This window comes from Antechinus flavipes, chromosome 2 (genome assembly GCF_016432865.1).
Source record: "Antechinus flavipes isolate AdamAnt ecotype Samford, QLD, Australia chromosome 2, AdamAnt_v2, whole genome shotgun sequence".
In the NCBI taxonomy this organism is placed as follows: Eukaryota; Metazoa; Chordata; class Mammalia; order Dasyuromorphia; family Dasyuridae; genus Antechinus; species Antechinus flavipes.
This window is the reverse complement of record NC_067399.1, coordinates 274,852,339-274,872,882: the sequence shown is the minus strand read 5'-3', so window position 1 is coordinate 274,872,882 and position 20,544 is coordinate 274,852,339. Positions and strand designations below refer to the sequence as shown.

The window sequence follows — 20,544 nt, the reverse complement described above, 5'->3', positions numbered from 1 at the left end:
TCTCTTCTTCCCTCTCCACCACAAAAGAATGATAATTTCTAATCTCCCTAATGGAAAAAGAGAATAAAAAATAATTATAAGCTCAATGAAACTCAGTTTCCTTCTTTTCATTTCAGGTACATGCTTATATCATCAGCTACCTAAAGAAGGAGATGCCAGCAGTATTTGGAAAGGAGAATAAGAAGAGAGAACTTATCAGTAGGTTACCAGAAATCTATCTCCAACTACAGCGAGAGTACCAGATTTCGGCAGGCGATTTCCCTGAGGTCAAATTGATGCAGGTATTGTAGGGGCAAAGGGACCAATCTGTTTCTGGTGGTTTTTTGTTACTGTGCATGAGATCCATATGCCTTGGACCAAGAAAAGCATGATGAACTAAGTACCTCTTTAGCTTTGCAAATAAGGCAGAAACTCACTAATTCTTTAAATCACCTATCCAGATTAAAAAAAAAAAAAAAAAACAACTCGCCTCCCTTTAGGCAGTGCAGAAGCAGCAAAAATAAACGAGCTTTCTGAATTGTGCACACTGTGACTATGTGCCAAGCTATAGAGAAGGCAGGTGGGCAGCCCTCTTGGGTTCTGTCAAAGGGCCTTGTCTTGACTTTGAACTGGTGCCTTGCTGGGGTTCCCCCTCAAGGAAGGGACTCTCTCTCCAGCCCTCCCGGCTCCTGAATCCTGGTGATTGGCTTCCAGACTCCCAGATCAAGATGCTGAATCACAGCGCATACAGCCATGTAACCAGCTGCGTGACTCACACACCGTGGGTGACTGCTTGTTTGTCGGGTGCTCGGAGGCTGTGTGACAAATAACCCAGCAGGGCATTCGGCTTACCCGGCTGCCAGTCACCCTCGACCTACCGGGATCAGCGGGTGTGTCTCAACATAATGAGGAAGCCACAACTGTTCTAGACAAACTCGATGAAGCAGGATTACAGTTGATCTTCATAATCACCCTTGTGTGTTGGATGGTATAAGCCGTGTCATTCCAATTTTCCAGAGAGGAAATTGAGTCAAGTAACTTGCTTAACCAGCTAGGTAGGAAGCACAGAGGCTAGATAGAGCACCAGGGCTGGGGTCAAAGACCCAAGTTCAAATTCTGCCTCAAACACTTAGTAGGTATTTGATGCTTGTCAAGTTATTTACCTCTCAGGACTTCAGCTATAGGATCACCAATAGAACCAGAGGGGATCTTAGCAACCCTCTAGTCCAGCCCCTTTATCTTACGTGACTTGCCCAAGCTCACATCAACAGTGTCAGAGGTAGGATTGGAACTCAAGACCTGTAACTCTGAAGGCTTGTTCTCTATGGAGGGAGGGAGCCGGACTCAGGGACCTCTACGGTCCCTGCAGATGTAGGTCTTTGATCCTCTCATCTTCCATTTCAGTAACACTCTAGAGTTCACAGAGTCCTTTCCTCACAACAGGAGAGCAGAGATTATCAGTGAGATAAATAATGCCATTTTTCAGATGGAGGGACTGGCTCAGGTCGGTTAAGCAGCTTCCCCATGCTCGCAGAACCAGCGTCTGAATTGTGACATGTTCCACACAAGGGAGACACCGGGACCAGATACTGAGGGGCCGCAGAGCGAGAAGCCCCCCGGGGACGCCAAGCACCTCAATAAAGCCAGTGTGGGACCGAGGCTCCCTGCTGCGGGAGTGCGCCCACCCGGCCCCTCCCGGGGCTCCCTGCGGGAGTGTGCCCGCCCGTCCCGTCCCAGGGCTCCCTGCGGGAGTGCGCCCGGCCCCTGCTGCGGGAGTGTGCCCTGCCTCTATCGGGGCTCCCTGTGGGAATGCGCCCTGCGGGAGTGCGCCCGGGCCCTGCCAGGGCTCCCTGCCCTCAACAGAAGGCCTGACCTCCAGGAGCAAAGCACCGGCAGAAAACAAATCAATAAAATGAAAAGGTTTTATTGTGTCCTCACCTAGCACAGGCACAACCAAACCCTTCCTCGTAACAACAGAAAGCAGTTAACTCAGTCAAGAGACTGTGTCTCCCACACTCCTTTGCACTAAGAGGGTTGAAGTGTATTTTATTATCTGTGCTACAGAGCCAAGGTGGCAGGGATATCTCTGCAGTTACCATGTCGGGCACCAGGGGGCGCCATAGTGCACAGGCAAGAAGCCTTATCTTCCCTACTCCAAGTCTGGCCCCAGACACTTGCCGGTTGTGTGGCCCTGGACCAGTCACTTCTCCCTGATTGCCTCGGTTTCCTCATCTGTAAAATGGGTTGGAGAAGGGAATGACCAGCCATTCTGTCTCTGAAAACAACTGAACACATATACACATCATGTCATCCCATTTTCTGTTCTCTTGTTTCAGGCTGCATCAGTCCCCAGCAGTGTTCCCAAGGCTCTAGGAGTCATTCTTGGAGTAACCATTTCTTACAGTACCGTGGTATTGATCACATTCACCCACCACAATGTGTTTAGTCATCCTCCCGCTCACGGGCCCCTGTTTTGTTTCTAGAGGGTTTTTTGGCCACTACAAAAAGTGTCGCTGTGCCTTTTTGGGATACATGTGGCCCTTCTTTGTGGTGTTTGTGACAGGGACAGTGCCGCCGATCCTGGATTCAAGAATGTGAGAGCTTTTTGTTCAGAGACCTTCCACAGGCCTTGCAACCTGACTTTGTTGTTGTCCGGTCATTTTCGTTGTGACACCATTTGGGGTTTCCCATTTCTTTCTCCAGTTCCTTTTCTGGAGAAGGAAACTGAGGCAAATGGGGTAAGGTGACTCATCCCAAGTCACACAGCCAGTAAGTGTCTGAAGCTGGATTTGAATTTGGGAAGACAAGTCTCTGTGCACTGTAGCACCACCTAGCTGCCTGAAACCCTGACCCCTTCCACCTTTTGTCATTGCCAGTTTGACAGGAGTGAGATGAAACCTCAGAGCTGTTTTGGTTGCATTTCTTTCCTTAGAGAATAGAAGCATTTTCATATAATTTTGGCTAACTCAACATTTCTTCTTATTAGACTCTTTGGGAGAATGTTCTGTTTACTAGGACCAGGCTGGGCATGAAAAAATCTTGGAAAGATTCCGGTTTTTCCCAGTGCTGAGTCAGGGCAGAAGAGAAGAAGGAAGGCTTGACCTCTCTTACTAGAGAGGGAGGGAGGAGAGTGCCCTGAGGAGATCGGAGGAAAAATCCATATCCCCATGTTCCCTGTATTAAGAATTTTCATGAGAATGATACCTTACATTGTGTAGTATTTTTACAGTATCAAACATAGAATCTTAGATTTATGACTAAAAGGAAGCTTAGAGGTCCTTGAGCCCAAATCCTTCATCTACTGTGGAAAACCTGAGCCACATAAAAAAGTTATGTGAGTCGTCCCAAGTTACACAATCAGGAAGCTATAGAGGGCTTTTTTGTTTGGGATGAATGGGTTGGGGGTGGGAGGGCTTTTTAAATACATCCTTTTATTAAAATGAGATTCTCCCTTCTTTCTCCTCTATAACAAAGGATAACTAACATTGATCAACAGCAGTTTTCAGAAAAGCTTAGGAGAGAGAAATGATATCTAAGGATTGAACTTTTATTATTTTTTATCCCATTTTTATCAATATCTTTTATTTTTGTATCATCTTCATTTCTAAACATATTCCTCCCCTTGTTCTCCACCCAGTAAGTCATCCATTGTGAGGAGGTTGTGGGAAGGAGAAGAAGGAAGAAGAAAAGAAGGAAGAAAAAAGGAAAAGGAAGTAGAAGAAGAATGAAAAAAGAGATAGAAGAGGAAAGAGAAAAAGGGAAATGAAGTGAGGAAAAGGAGGAAAAAAGAAAGGACATAGAAGTGAAAGAAGTGGGAAAAGGAAAAAGGAAAAGAAACTAGAAAAAGGATAAAAGAAAAGAAAAGGAAATAAAAAGGAAGAGAGGAGGAAGAAGTTGTTATAATTGCTGAGTACAGTACCCACATTCTGACTTTGGAAAGAAGAGAAGGAGAACAGTTTGAGTTTGAGTATCTCAAACTGAGAAACAGAAAGGTGAAATGACCTGTCTGTCCCAAGTCCCAAAGCACAAAGTTGAACCCCTTCCTCAGAGTACCAATTCAAGGCTCTTGCCTCCAGTAGCCTAAGGCTCATATAATGGCTGAATTTGTGGCAAATCGGACTCTGTTTTTCAAGCCTCTGCTAGTTTTACTGCAGGGATGTGTCAGTCCTGCAGAATGCAGGAAAATATATGACTAATACACTGTGCTAATGACTAGAGATTTGACCTTGAATCACTTAGAAGAGCTTTGAAAAGCAAGCTGATGTACCCATTTCAGCAGCAGGGGGCAGAAGAACTGCATCTTTTGATCTCGATGTTAAGGACCTCAGATTTGAAAGCTTCCCACCCCATGCTGCCTCCTTAAACCCACCACCACCCTCCCCCGAAGGGTTGAAAATATATCTTTCTTCATTTCTCTGCAGAAGTACATTTCTGGAGGACTATGGGTGTGGAAAATTACATATATTGTCAGACCCAGGAAATTGCATATATTTGTCAGATCTTATAATGCGTTGCTTTTGCTCAAATACTTTTTTCCCCTTGTTCTTTTTTAGTCTTTGTTACAAGGGGTGGATGATTGGAGGGGCAAAGATATATTTGGAAATGAAAGGGATTTTAAAAAGAATAATTTTTTTTAATGCTGCCTTAACTAGGTATTTTGTAGGATTCAGGATTTCAGAACTGAAAGGAACTTTAGAGCTCTAATCTGGCCCAGCATTCTCATTTTACAGATGGTAAACTGAGGCCCGAAGAGCCCCAAGGACATTGATAGTTCACAGATTCATATAGGAACCTGCCTTCTTACCCTAAGATTATGGTGAGACACACTGTCCCAACTTACCCAGTCATAGTTACATGGGATTTATCTTCCCTCTAGATTAGGAAATGACAGATGACAGAGTTTTAAGTTAAGAAAAAAAGTTGACTTTTGCTTCTCAGGGAGATCATTTTTCTAAAACATCTACCACTTTACCACTTAGGAAATCCAGTAGCTCCCCATTATCTCAAAGATGAATGATAAACCCTTCGTTTGCCATTTGAAGGCATCATAACCTGATTCTACACCCACCCCTCCTACCCCCAGTCTGGTCTTATTTGTCAGTAATCCAATCCACGCAATTTACAATCTGGCCAAAATGGCTTCATTGCTGTTCCTCACACATGACACCATATCTCTTAACTCCATGTCTTTGCATATCCCTGCCTGTCAAGTTCTCCTGTACCACCAAAACCTCTTAGAATGTCTAGTTTTCTTCAAAGTGAGGAAAAGGAGGAAAAAAGAAAGGACACAGAAGTGGAAGAAATGGGGGGGAAAGGGAAAAGAAATTCAGGCCTTATTTAAGGACCTTCTCTATCCTTATAATTAGCAATGAGTCCCCCTTACAAAGATTGCATTTTGAATATGGGTATATGTGTATTTGTGATGTTTTCCCATAATAAATTGGAAGCTACTTGAGGGCAGGGACTGGTCTTTTTTTTGACATAGTATTCCTACTACCTGGAGTGGTATCCTCTATCAATACTTGCATGATTGGTGGGCCATTGGCTCATAGATTTGAACAGGTATTAGATAGTATTGTTTGAGGCACATCTGGTTGGGGTTTTTTTTTCATTTTTTGTTCTCCATGCTTTGTTTTTTAAATAGTATCTTTATTTTTCCACATACATGCTAAGATAGTTTTCAACATTCATTTTTGCAAAACCTTGTGTTCCAAATTTTTCTTCCTCCCCCTCTCCCCAAGAAAGCAAGCAATCCGCTATAGGTTAAATATGTGCAGTCCTTTAAAACATATTTCCATATTCATCATGCTCTGTAGGAAAAATTAGATCAAAAAGGGAAAAAAAACACGAGTAAACAAACAACAAACAAAAAAGGTGAAAATACTATGCTTTGATCTGTGTTTAGTTTCCATAATTCTCTCTCTGGATGTGTATGGCACTTTCCATTGCAAGTCTTTTGGAATTGTGAGGCACATCTTAAAATAGGAAAGGAATTCTGTGACGTGGAGGTGAGGAAGGAAGGAATTCCAGGCATGAATGTCAGCCAATGCAAAGGCATGGAGATGTGAGAAATAGTGACAACTAGTTTAAATGGGTCACAGAGTGCTGGAGGACCTATACTGTCCAAGGTTTATAAAGGGCTTAAAAGCTAAACAGACAAGTTTGGGTTGTATTCTAAAGCAACAGGGAGCCCTGGAGTTGTTTGAGAAAGGGAATGAGATAGATTTGCACTGAAGGAAAATCACTTTGGCAGCAGTGTTGGAAATGCGCTGTAGGCAAGGAGAGTAACATGCATAAGTGGTGATGACTCCCTGAGCTGAGGCAGGAGCTGTGTGCATGGAGATGAGGGCTTTGATTTGAGAGATTTTTATGGAGGTCAGAAAATTTGCAAGTCGATTGCTTGTGTGGCTTGAGAGTGCCCAATTCAGGATTGCATTGAGGTTCCAAACCTGGGAGACTAGGAAAAGGATGCTCAGCATTAGTTGGAAAAGGATGGATTGGGGGGAGGGAAGGATGACGAGTTCTATTTGTATGCTTCCTGTGGGACATCTAGTTTGAAATATTCAGAAGGTAGTTGGTGGGGAAGTAAAGCTCAAGGGAGACACAAGGGCTGCAGCTAGAGCTGTGAGTCCTCTACATGGAAATAATCATTCAAAAGGATGGGAACTGCTAGGGTACAGGGGCTGTGCTGAGCTTGCGTGTGAAGACCCCAGCAGTGGAGTAGTTGGGATTCATTTCCCATCTGCTCTCCACCACCGGAACTGTAGACACTTCTTGCCTCTAGCTGACATTTCCCCCTGCCAGCTGGCCACATATTTGCCCTCACCATATGTGTTTCCTCCCTCCCGCTCCCCCCACCTGTCTGTCTGGTCCCCCATGTGAAGGGATTCCTTTGTGTCTTCTTAGCATCTCTGGGAGAAAGGGCTCGAGTGCAGTTTCTAAGAGATGGGGTAGGTGTGTGTTTCCGCCCCAGAGGAATCTTAACTTGTTGATCACCGAAGTCCTGGCATTTTTGTGTAGGCTCTCCTCCTCCTCCTCCTCCTCTTCAGTTTGCTTCTTGATTAATGAAATGTCATGGCAAGCTTGTTTGTCTTTTTCAAGTCTGCTTGACCGTCTGGCATTGTCGGCCAAAGGGACTGACCTACAGCTTCAGTGTTTTAGAAATGGGACAGAATAAATGTCCTCAGCGAAATGTAATCCCTTATGTAGGAGTCTTCAGGAGCCATCAAGGAGACTTGTTGTCTGATTATGGCCAGTGTGGAGGATTCTAGCCTCTCTTTACACTCTGACCCACTCAAAAGACTAAGTCCACTTTCCTCTGGTGGGGCTGTTCCCCTCACCAGGAGCCAGAACTAGGTCTTTTGTCTAGACCTGCTACTTAAATTGAGAGGCTTTATAAATTTTCACCCAACTTCTTGTTTTTAATTAAATTAAATTCTTGCATATAAATTCTCTTCGATTTTCTGCTTTTACTTTGATTCTTTTGGATCAACAGCTGATTCAATAGATTTGATGTTCAGTGGCTAAAGTATTTTAATAGCCCTGCCTTTGCCATAAATACCTTTTTGATGTGGTGTCAACAGTTCTAACTAGTCCCTTTGTATAATTGTTAGTTTATAGCCCCTTTCAGACTATAAAGCTCAGTCAAACATTGAGGCTGAGATTGTTAGCTCACCTTGTGAAAGAAAGCATTGATGTCTAATTATAAAAGCATGTGAGATTTTCCTCCCTCCCCAAGCTCTTGCAGTGGAGGTAGTTAAAGTGGTAGTTAGTTTTAACTAATTTCCCCCCCTTTCTTTCTTTTTTATCATTTATTACAAGGGATAACTTGCTGATTATGGGAAGGAAACATGTGTGGGAAATGGTAATTTATTTATTTGTTTGTTTTTGCTGAGGCAATTGGGTAAGTCCCAGGGTTACACAACTAAGAAATATGTTTTGTTTTGGTTAGGAAAAAACAACTGTGTGGACAATTCTTTTCTCGTACAATAACCTAACTATAGTGACTCTGACTTATCCTTTTACACTAAAGGTAGAGAAAACTCAATTCTAGTTCTGGTTCAGCTACTGATTTACTAGGCAAAAACCTGGTACAGTCAATCTCAGACCTTGATTTCCTCATCCATAAAATACTTCCTCTTCCTCCTCCCCAGGGTAGTTATGATATCCAAATGGAAAAACAATGTGAAAGTGCTTTAAAGAAAATATATAACAATTCATAGATTTAGGTTGTTATTACTGCTCTAACACACTGAAAAAAACTACCTCTATTTTTAAAAATCAGTATAAATCTAAAGCAGCTTTAGTTTTTTTTGAAAAATCATAGCTTTTTATTTTCAAAATATATGCAAAGATAGTTTTCAACATTCACCTTTGTAAAACCTTGTGTTCCAAATTTTTATCCCTCCCTCCCTGCCCCCCAATGCCTCCCCTAAACAATAAGTAATTCAGTGTATCTTAAAACATGAAGCAACTTTAGTTTTATTCATTTCAAAAAAAAAAAATATGCTCTCTGAAAATCATTCATGTAGATGGGAAGGGCAGATTCAGGGTCTCCACTAGGGAGAAGGTTCTGGAAAACAAGTGTGCATCCAGATCTAAGTATTCAAAACTTAGTTTAAAAGAAAAGTCACTTCCCCAGATCGGCCAATGAAAAATGTCTAAATATCTCTGCAATTTGTCATTTGACAGGAGCAGCTTGAAAACTACGACTTCACCAAGTTCCACTCCCTGAAACCAAAACTTATCGAGGCCGTGGACAACATGCTGACCAACAAGATCTCCTCCTTGATGAACCTCATCAGCCAAGAAGAAATCAACATGCCCACGCAGCTGGTGCACGGCGGGGCCTTCGACGGGACCACGGAGGGGCCCTTCAACCAAGGCTACGGAGAAGGGGCCAAGGAAGGCGCCGACGAGGAGGAGTGGGTCGTGGCCAAGGACAAGCCGGCCTACGACGAGCTCTTCTACACCCTGTCGCCTGTCAATGGCAAGATCTCCGGCGTCAATGCCAAGAAGGAAATGGTGACCTCCAAGCTGCCCAACAGCGTCCTGGGCAAGATCTGGAAGCTCGCAGACTGCGACAACGACGGCATGTTGGACGAAGAAGAATTTGCACTGGCCAAGCATCTCATCAAAATTAAACTCGATGGTTACGAGTTGCCCAACAGCTTGCCCCCTCATCTTGTCCCCCCCTCCCACCGGAAATCTGTATCAAATGTAGATTAAGAACCAAGAAGTGGGAGGAGGCCATGGGGTCCAGTAGAAAGATCTGGCCCGGGCATCTGGAAATCTGGGGTCTAGTCCTCAGTTTGCCGTTCTCTGGGACTTTGACCAAGCTGTTTTAACTTTCTGGGCCTCTGTTTCCTTCTCTTTAAAAGAACAGGGATGAACCAGACAGCCTTTTCAGTTTCCTTCCAGCTCTAGAATTCAAAGGGGTCTCTTCTAGGTTCAGGGTAGGAAAAGGGAGAAAGAACGAGAAATGAGTAAAAATTGAGTCATTCAGAAGCTGCAGTGTGAAGTTGGGCTCTTGGTAACTTCAGCTATACATCGCTTTCAACTGAACCACCGAAAACCATCAGCAACAGGCCTTTTGCCCCTGCCCTGAGCATCAGTCAGCGAATCCTGTGGTTGCCTTTACCCTTCACAGGTTATGCGAGGGGAGGGAGGGATGGTCTTTATTTGACATCTGCCATCTTTAGGAAAAGACCAGGGATTGACTCCACAATTGCCAAACTACTCACTGACTAGAAGAAAACAATTTCTTGAACCCTCAAAACCTAGATTTGAAAATGAGACGTTTTCTTCGATCTGTGGACTCATATCCCTGCTCTAGGCCTAAGGACTTGAGTGCTCACCTTTGACTAAGTGAATGCAGTCCAAAACGGTAGACCCAAAGGGTGATTGAGACCATTTCTCCCTCTCCAACAAATCCATACTTGGTTAGGAAACTAAGGGGAACATGTCTCTAACCATAAGCAAGAATACAAGCATAGGTTTGTGGTCAACCACTAGTTGACTTCTCTATGGAATACTTATAGGACCAGTGTCAGTTTAAAATGCACCTGCCACCATTTTGTGACATCTTTAAGGTCTCATGATTACAGTGTCCTTGTTTGCGTGTCCAGTCATATGTAGCAGTCTGTCTTCCTTAAATGACCATCAGGGAATGAGGTTATTACCCTGGAATGTTGTAACATCATTATACAATGACTTACAAGATCCAAGTTCACACATCATCAGCTGTGTGAACTATTTTCTAAAAATCAGGGATTATTTTTGGTTAATTACAGCAAAAAGGGGAGAAGGGTTGGAATAAAAGCCTTGTTTCAAAGACAATTCACTTATCTTCTCTCTTTAAAAAGTCAGGCATGGTATAGAGCAATACCTTAATTCAGATGGGATTTTCATTTTTTATGTTTGTATTTAACCAAAAGTTGGCTCTTTGTCCCTTCTAATATTCTCTGTTATCCCTGTTCTCTCTGGCTCTTTTGTCCAAACTCTTGTTTTAGAAGGGTAGTAGTAGCCTGTGCACCAGCATGGAAAAATCACCAATATGATTTTTCTGAATTAGAGGAAGACAGCAAAAGGCAAAGTCTATCTAGTCAAAGCCCCAATGGTTATAGGAAGCCAATGAAATTATAACAATCCCCCATGGCTCTTCCAGAAAAAAAGCCAATTGCTTGCCTGTTTGTCCCTTTTTCTGTCTTCTGAGGTACCAAAGCAAGAAATATTAAATTCAAAGAAATCACTATTTCTGTTTAGAAAGAGTTTGGTTTTTTTTGTTGTTGTTTTTTTAGTCTCAGTCTCCATACTCTCTAGTTTAACTTTTTAAATTGTTTATTGTAAGGAGAATTAAATGTCTAACAATGCAAATTATTTCCACTAATGAACTTCTAAAACATAATTTAGGTCAGCATTTATGATCCCAGTACTAAAATCAGAGCAAAGGATATTTTCTTCTCATTTCTGTGAGCATTGACCCAGTTCTTGGACCACAGCAGTGTTGTACTTAAGAACAAAACGGGGCAGGGAGGGAAGGGCATTAAATTATTCAAAAGCTTACTTTAAAGTTGTTGGATTCTCTATTTAGATTTATTTTTATTTTCTATTTGATTGATTGTCATATATATAAACACTTTTTAAATATGTTCTTGAATATATGTAGACATACATATAAACTTTATACACAAAGATTCTATATATGTGTATGTGTGTGTACATGTGCGCATGTGCATGTGTGTGTATAAAAACAGCACAGTAAAGTGAATTTCACACTGGATTTGGAATCAGAGGAAACAAGGTTTGAATTAGAACTTCTGAAAAGACCTTACTGACTTGTGATGTGGGACACATCATTTCTAAAGTGGACCTCAGTTTCTTCATCTTAAAATACAGAGTTTGAACTAAATTTTTTCCAAGACTTTTTCTAGCCCTAACCTATCCTATATTGTATTCATGGAAAATAATTTAATTTGCGGATTATTGCAAAGCTGAACTTTTTGTATTTAGTGCAAAAGAATTATGATTTCTGGACTATTGATAGTCGAATAATAGCCTAGTGCAGGATAGAAACATATGAAAAGCATTTATTAGGCACTTACAAGGGCAGTTGTTGAGAGGTTGATGGGAGAAAAAGAGTGAACAATAGGGGGAGGATGGGAGAATGCCAGTTTCTCATTTTAGCATCAGGGAGCCACCAGTGATAGCCAGCTCCAGAGTTCTTTGCAGCTCTATCCAAAATGCTGTGCAGATTCGTTATTCTTTTACCTGCAGTAACGAAGTTGGGAGCATAGTTTGGGTCCAGTTACTGAGTTTCTAATTGTGGATATAAATTGGAGAATTAAGAGCAGACCTGTCTCCAACACCTAAAAATCTTGATAAGTAGGTACTTGTTCTGTTCATCGCTGAGGGTTGAACAAGAAGCAGTAGGTAGAAGGTGCCAAAGGACAAATTTAGAGTTGCTATTAGGAAAGATGTCCTAAAAATTAGAGCAGTCCAAAGTGAAATTGGCTGCTTGGAGTGGTGATAGATTTTCCCTCACTGAAAGTCTTTAGACTTGATGGGTTGCCCCTTATCTACTATGTAATAGGGATTCCTTCCAGGTATCTGTTGGACTACCTGGCTTTTGGAGGTCCTTTAAACGCTCAGATTCAGGCCCTTGTTCAGAGCCCTTCATTGGTCTTGCCCACTGTTTTCTCCAAGTCCACAGTTGCCAGTAAAACTCAGGAATGTGGCAGTATGATGGAGCTTGGCACATAACGAGGGATTTCTGATGACCTGAAAACCTCTACCTACCCTTTAATCCCCTTCTTGGCTACTTAATAGAAACATTTTTTCCCTCTTTGCATCGAAATTTTTTAAGATTCTGAACTTAGAACTTTCCTAAAAAGAGTATTTCTATGAACAAAATACAAAAATAGAGCTCCATCTGAAACTGTGAATCTCCATTTCATACTAATTACCATTTCAAGTTTGTAAATTCTATGTATTCTAAACTGCCCTGCTAGTCTATGATTTTAATGGAAATATTTTTAAAACTCCACCCCTTATACAGAAAGTTTTTAGGGAATCAATGATGCATACTTCTTTTGCCTTGAGTTTAGAAAAATTATAAATCTTCTAAATAAAAACTCTAGGATTGTATTTATGCTAATTAGGTTACTCTCCCCTCTAGCTGCTCGGAAATAAGATATTAGATTTTAAAATTTCATTTGCCTAAATATCTTTCAATCCCATGTAGAGACCAGTGGAGGAAATTTCAGAATAGCCTTACACCCCCAGCAGGGTCCTTTTTGCAGCCAAGTACCTTGTGATAAGATTACTCAACTGCTTTTCCCTTCTCTCAAGCCTCACCAAGTCCCCTTGCCTGCCCTCTTAACAGCCATTCGTTATTTAACATAAGAACCATTTGGTAGAACATTAGTTCTAGTTTCTTAGCTTTTATCACAAGACAGCAGCTGCCTACATCTTATGGGAAACAACAAACTGTTGGGAGGAAGCATGATGGATGCAGTGAGAATAATTCTGGCTTTGTCATCAGAGGATCTGGGATCAAATCCTATCTACTACCCATATAACCTTGGCCAAGTTCCTTTTTTTAATATTTTACTTTATTTCTCTTTTATTTGTCATGAATTTTCATTTTTAATATTAACAATTTAACTTTATTAACTTGTTTTTCTATTTTCTTAAGCTTTTATTGAATTTTCTTTCTTGGAAAATTTTTATTTTTCAACATTTTAAGTTCTAGATTCCCTCCACCATCCTCTCCTCTACCCAATGAGAAGTTGAACAATATGATATTTATTACATATGTGAAGTTATGTAAAACATTTCCATATTAGCCGCATTGGGGGAGGGAGGGAGGAAAAATGGAGAAAGCAGAAAACAATATGCTTGAACCTGCACTCCAAGTTCTCTGCCTGGATTTGGATGGCATTTTTGATCCTGAGTTTGTTGGGATTTTAGTGAGTCATTACCTTGATTAGCGTAGCTGTCGTTCACAACTGATCATCTTACTGCATACAGCGGTCTGGTTCTGCTCCCTTCACTTTGCCTCAGTTTATAGAAACCTTCCTAAGTTTTTCTGAAACGTTCACTTCTTTTAACACAATAGTATTCTTTGACCATGTTTATTAGCCTCCGCAGGCTATAGTTTCCTCATATAAAAAATGAGGAAGCTGAACTAAAATTCTTCTAAGGATGCTCGTGGAGGAAAACAAAACCTGGAGAGTAAGAGCGAAGCTCTGTTGTCTACTTGAATTGTGGAGTCCACAATAGATAACTTTACTTTGTTCTGGTTTTGTGGACTAAATCGTTAAGGAACAAGGGACAGAGTTCCTCAAAACCCTCTCTCCTTCCCAAAAGATCACCAACATTTCACAGGGAAAGCCCCACACTGGATTGTTCTTTTCACATCTGGCTCACTTCTGTGCTCAGCTGGCCTGGCCTTTCCTCCAGATCACTCCTGAAGAAGGAGGCCAAATGCTGCCATCCCTTTCCCGTGTGTACCACCTGGGAGCGCTCCAGGTGAACCTGCCTGCCGTTGGAGTGGGCACGTGATGCCCTGACTCACTGCCCAACAATGTGCCTCCCTGACCTTCCGCCCTTACCCTTCACTGTGCCTGGAGCCACAGGCGGCACGTGCTTCCCAAAGGAGGAGAAGCATTTTATCTGTTTACTCCATCATAGGTGGGTGAGATGAAGCTCCTCTTCTTGTCCCAGATAATGCTTATTCTGTTCAAATAAACATGAACGTAACCTCAGTGTGTATTAACTAATGCTATAAGAATATATAATATGCTTCTATTTTTGTGTAATCATTGTCTGGAAATGATGTGGTTTTTAACTGCTGATTAATAAACTTAAAAAAAAAATACTGCCTTTTCCCCTAATTTGAGTTTTGATGAATTTACAGCAGTAAAGCCTAAGACTTGCTCCCTGGAATTCTGGGGAGGGAGAGAGAGTATGCTCAAGTGAGGCCCCAGGTTCAAATATAAGCTGTGCTATTGCCCAAGTAGGATCTTGGCCAAATCATCTCAACTCTCCTAAAGTGAGAAGCTGGATTTGGGTTGGTTTTTGTTTTGTTTTTATTTTTGGTGGGGGTAATAAATAGAAATCAAATGCAGTTCTGATCACTATTAGTTCTTCTATGCAGGAATATCAATAATAACAGCTAGTGCTTTAAAGTTTATGAAGCACTTTATAAATGTCTCATTTTATCCTCACAATCCCAGGAGGTAAATAATTTTTGTCCTCATAGCTGAGGAAACTGAGGCAAACAGGTCAACTGACCTGTGCAGGATCACATTGCTATTAAGATTTGAACTCAGATATTCCTGATTCCAGGTCCAAAACCATATCTACTGAGTCAAGACTCATCTTCCTGGGTTCAAATCCAGCCTCAGACACTTTTAGTTGTGTGATCCTGGGCCAGTCACTTACTCCCATTCGTCTCAGTTTCTTCATCTGTAAAATGAGTGGGAGAAGGAAATGGCAAACAATTCCATTATCTTTGCCAAGAAAACCTCAAATGGGGTCACGAAGAATTGGACACAACTGAAAAAAATGACAACAAAAGTGACAAGCAGTCTGCTAGAGAGCTTTAGCCTCTGACTTCAACTGGCTGGCTGTGTGACCCAGAGCAAACCACTTAACCTCTCTGTGCCTCGGGCAAATTTCTAAAATCTTTGATTTGTAGAAGTTTCCAGCCTGTAATGGTAGAAGAAGTTCTTTGATGAGCTCCCTTCAACAGTGAAATCACAGGTTTAGTCCCTATGCCTAAATGTAATATAAGGCAAAAAGATACCTTATAATATGGGCAAAGAAAGTAGAGAAAGAAATAGAGGAGGGCACTTTCAAGTGGGAGGAGTAGAGAACCAATGACATCATCCCAGTGTCTTTAGTTGTCCATGAACTGGATTTAAGTGAAGCAGAAGAGTGGTCAGCCTCACGCTCTCTTCCAGGGTCTTCAAAGTCCAGTATCAGGACAAAAGTGAAGGTACCTGGTGATGGTCCGGGATGCAGCAGATGATCCCGGCAGGTTCAGTCACCACACCTGCTACCTTAACCATCCGATGGGATGGACAGCCCACGGTGCTGAACCCAAGACCTTGGGAACCTCAGGGTCCCCCAAACCACCAGCCCAGTGAGGGCTTCCCAACTTCCCTATTCCTGGTAATGGCTCAGCCATTTCTCTGATCTTCCAGGTTTAAATTTACACACATTTTTCCACTGTCCATCACATTCATATCAGTCATCAGTAAATGTTTTCTCCTTTCTCTCTTCTCACTCAGCCATTACTTTAAGTCTTCATTGCTCTTGCCTGGGCTTTTGCAATATCTCCCACTTGGTCATTTCATCTCCCCCCCTCATTAATCCATTCTCCACACAGTTGCCAAATTGATATTTCTAAAGCACACTCTTCTGCTCAAAAAGCTTCAAGTGTTGAAGTGAGTGAAAAATAAAAAAACAAATGCCTTGGTTTAGGTATTTAAAGACCTTTTTAGGCAAAGGAGTTTGGATTACAACCAAGAATCAACTACTCAGCAATATTGAGCACAATCTTTCAGAGGAAAAGATGGGCCTTCAGTGAAATCCACTAAATAATTTTGTTTCTTTCCTGTCTATCTTTTTATGCTTCTCTCGAGTCTTATATTTGAAGATCAAACTTTTTGTCTAGCTCTGGTCTTTTCATCAGAAATGATTAAAAGTCATAGGGGACTTTCAATCATTTTTGATGAAAAGACCAAAACTAAACAAAAAAATTGATCTTCAAATACAAGACTCGAGAGAAGCATAAAAAGATAAACAGGAAAGAAAAAAAATATTTAGTGGTAAAATTGAATGCACAAAGAACAAAGGTAAAAGACTAAAAAAAAAAAAAGTTCTAATAAAAACTCTGGCATCTAGTTAAACTCCTTAATCTTACACATGGAGAAACTAAGCTCCAGGAATATGAAGTGATTTTCCCCAGTATTGTAAAATATCAAATGGAAGAATCAGGACTGGAATTCAAGTCTGCTGATTCCAAATCCATTTTTATGATAAAGGAAAGGGTGGGCAGGCAACTAGATGGTGCAGTGGATAGAGTACCAGCCCTAGAGCCAGGAGGACATGAGTTCAAATCCCACCTCAGGTACATAATACTTCCTAGCTGTGTGATCTTGGGCAAGTCACTTAATCGATTTGTCTCACCAAAAAAGAAAGAGAAGGGGTTGGCCTGTCTGTCTAGTCTCCATTTCCCCAAGGTCTACTACTAACCCTCTCATCCTGCTTAAAATGAAATGAGAAAATTTTGCAAAGCAGTGAGCTTTCCTGTTATTGGAATTACTCAAGCAATGGCTGGCTGTCAGATTGCTAATTAAATTAAATTAAATTAAATGATTGCTAAAGGACTACTAAAATCCCTCCCAAATCTGAAATTTCTAGAATTCTATGACTTCCAGCTTTGGACCTTGGTCCTTTATAGCTATAATAAATTTTATAGGTATGATAGATATAATACAGGTATCTCTTATGTAGAGGTATATAATAGAGTTAGAGCTGGAGATGTATAATATTATGCTTGTGATAATCATAGTAACATCCTTAACAAATGCAAACAAGTAATATAAAAAATAAAATCTAAACTATTTATATTTTGACACTTTGAGAAGTATGGTCATTGCTTTAGTTCATAACCCTTCCAGGTCTTTCTGTCTCTGTAATCTCAATGTCTAGACATTTCAATCATTTTTTAGTCATGCTTGACTCTTCTTGATCCCATCTGGGGTTTTCTTGGCAGAGATACTGGAGCAGTTTACCATTTCCTTCTCCAGCTCACCTTACAGATGAGGAGTTAAGTGACTTGCTCAGGGTCACACAGCCAGGAAGTGTCTGAAGTCAGATTTGAACTCAGGAAAATGAGTCTTCCAGACTGCATGGCCAGCACTCTGTACTCTGTACCATCTAGTTGTTCTGGGAGGCATATAATAGGCACTTAATACTTTTTGATAGACTGGTAAGTTGATCCTTATTCCATTCAATTCTAATTTATGTCTTTCCATCAAAATGTAGAAATGGAAAGTAAATCTTTGTAAAAACCAAATAATTTTTTTAAATGGGTTGTTATGGCAACCCATACATTTTGGTAAAAATATATAGTTAAAAAATCATAACAGTGACAGCATATTTACTGTGTCGCTCCGTTCTGTCCATGTACTTAGAAAGTTTTGTTCTCTTTATTTCTATGTAGGCAGTATGTGGGTTGTTTAAAATCTGCAATTTGAGTTCTGTCTCACTTCATGTCAAAATTTCCATATTTCTCTATATTCTTCCTATGTCATTTTTGGGAAGATCAATTATATTCCGTCATAATTAACATTCCAAGATTGATTCAATCATTCTTCAATTCTTGGATATTTAGGGTGATTCTTCTGGTCATAATTACAAATAAATAAGCTATGAATAGTTTTGTAAAGATAAGCCTTTTTTTTTTCTTTTTAATAGTACCTTAAGGTAGGAGGGTGGAGTCCTTAGAATGCTGGTTTGGCTTCAGAAAAACCTAGATTCAAAATCACACTCCCTAGGTAAGTCATGGTATAAGCCTCAAGCCATTCCCTAGAATTGATTTACCAAGTCATAGAACTAATGAGCTGTATGGGTGAAGGGAGCAGAGACACTTGTAATTAATTGGTGAAGAAAAGTATTATTGAAGGAAGTTCCCAGGCCAGATAGTCCCTGTGCTGATGAACCTTCTTACTCCTCTTTTGTAACATCTTGGGATGGAGTCTGTTGCTTCTTTAATGTCTTTTATCAGCACTGCCTGATGATCTCAATTATCACACATCCGGAGAGAATTTGAAGGACTTTATAAAATGAGAAGAGGGGGCTGCCAGATTTCTAAGACACTTTCTAGCTTTCAGGCCCTACGAGCTTGTGATCCTACAAGAGGTTATGCTAACTTAGGAAGCATTTCTATTTTTTTTTCTGAATTCAATAAGCATTTATTAAGCACCTCCTGTTTAATGAAACACCCCGCTAAGTGCCAAGAATATAGTGGCAAAAAAAATTAGACTTTCCCTATGCTCAAGAAGTTCACACTTTATCAAATAACTACAGAATATGACAGTTGGGAGGGTCCTTAGCAGTCACCTGTGCACCTATTCAACCAAAGCACAAAAGGAATCTTTTTTTAAATGCAAAATATTTCCTTAAAAGTCATATTATGAAAGAAAACATAGAACTCTCTCCTAAAGAAACGAGAGAGAGAGAGAGAGAGAGAGAGAGAGAGAGAGAGAGAGAGAGAGAGAGAGAGAGAGAGAGAGAGAGAGAGAGAGAGGAAGGAAGGAGGGAGGGAGGGAGAGGAAAAGGGAGAAGGAGAAGGGAGGGAGGGAAACAGAGAGACAAAGACAAAAACAGAGACAGAGAAAGACACAGAGAGAAAGGGGGAAGAGGGAGACAGGGAGGGAAGGTTGGAAGGAGAGAGAGTCAGAGAGAAACAGAGAGAGACAACAAGACAGAGAGACAGAGAGAAAGAAAGAAGGAGGGAAGTAGGGAAAGAAGAGAGAGGGGAGAGGGGAGAGAGAGGGAAGGGAGAGGGAAATGGAGAGAAAAACCTTCCATCTGAATTCAGACACAATAAGTTCTTTCTCTGAATAGGATTTTTCATCATAAGACCTTCAGAGTAGTTGTGGATCATTGTATCAGTGAGAATAGCCAAGTCTTTCACGCTGATCATCCCAGAACATAAGCACTTCCATGTGCTTATGGCCCCCTCCTAGAGGTCTCCTTGCCCAGCATCCATCTTCCTTCAGCTGTCTGCAAGGTAATTCCCTTCCAGAATTCTCCTGCGGCCAGCAGGGTGGGCAGGTGGGGGAACAATGCCTCCTGTGTCCTGCCTTTTTGCCAGTCTGGCCCAAGGGGAGGGACAATGGCCTGGCTTCAGCCCTGGACTCTCAACTCTGACTCTCCCTCCCAGCTGCTGCTCCTCCAGTCTGCCGAGAGATAGCCAGCGTCTCAGGCGGCCTTCTCTTTTCTCCTGCCCCAGCCACCACAAGGTGAGGACTTGCTCTATTATCCCTAACCTCAAACCCTCATCCCAGCTCAAACCAGGGCCCATATTGTTGTGGCCTTAAGGTGGGATTCAGGCTGGGAAAGGGGTACTGGGAGATTTGGACAGTCTGGTATCAGGATCTGGGCGCCAATGCCACAGAGACCCTGAATGGGCCCAAGGAAACCCTGAATGAGGGTGGGAACGGGGTCTCTGGACCTTCTAGGGCTGGGGTCCCCTAAATAGATCCACTATCCAGACAAATCCTCATTCTAGTTTCTAATTCCACATACTTCTGATCTCCCATTCCTTTTCCTCATCTGTAAAATGAGAGGGGTGGGCTAGAATAGGATGTTCTTAACCTTTGGGGTTTTAATTTTTTTCAATTTTAATCAAACCTATGGCTCCCTTCTCAAAATCATGCCTTTAAATGCCTAAAACCAAATGCCTACAACCGTAGGCTGAGGAAACTCATTAGATCAAAATATGGTTATTAGAATATTAAAAATTCCAAGTTCACTGACCTGATTATGAACCCATAGATTAGATGATCTCTGAGGTTTTTTTCAAATCCCAATCTATGGTTTTATGGTCATTTTCTACCATTTACAGGGGTTCTTTTCAGGGAAGATTCTTTTCCACAAAGATCTGAAGAAATGAAAATTACCTCCTTATTATTATTATTAAAAAAATTTAAGAGGATGGGAATCCCTATCCTAAGAATCTGTCCACGCCACACTGCCTTGTACCTAGGAGGGGGAGAAGGCTCCCCTCAGACCTAGGAGGGGGAGAAGGCTCCCCTCAGGCCTAGGAGGGGGAGAAGGCTCCCCTCAGACCTAGGAGGGGGAGAAGGCTCCCCTCAGACCTAGGAGGGGGAGAAGGCTCCCTCAGACCTAGGAGGGGGAGAAGGCTCCCCTCAGACCTAGGAGGGGGAGAAGGCTCCCTCAGACCTAGGAGGGGGAGAAGGCTCCCCTCAGATCTAGGGGGAGAAGGCTCCCCTCAGACCTAGGAGGGGGAGAAGGCTCCCTCAG

General features: G+C 41.7%; 2 protein-coding genes across 2 annotated transcripts in view; both read left to right on the top strand.

Annotated features, from left to right (window-relative positions):
* EHD4 (EH domain containing 4) overlaps positions 1–13,743 on the top strand; it is a 98,034-nt gene extending 84,291 nt beyond the window's left edge. The window contains exons 5-6 of the mRNA XM_051977134.1: positions 117–281; positions 8,671–13,743. Coding sequence (XP_051833094.1) covers positions 117–281; positions 8,671–9,207 — 702 coding nt within the window. The 3' untranslated portion in view covers positions 9,208–13,743. The remainder of the gene's footprint in view (positions 1–116; positions 282–8,670) is intronic.
* A 1,758-nt stretch (positions 13,744–15,501) lies between these two features.
* Positions 15,502–20,544, top strand: part of SPTBN5 (spectrin beta, non-erythrocytic 5) — a 91,752-nt gene continuing 86,709 nt past the window's right edge. The window contains 1 exon segment of the mRNA XM_051973653.1: positions 15,502–15,657. Within this exon segment, the coding sequence (XP_051829613.1) occupies positions 15,502–15,657 (156 nt within the window).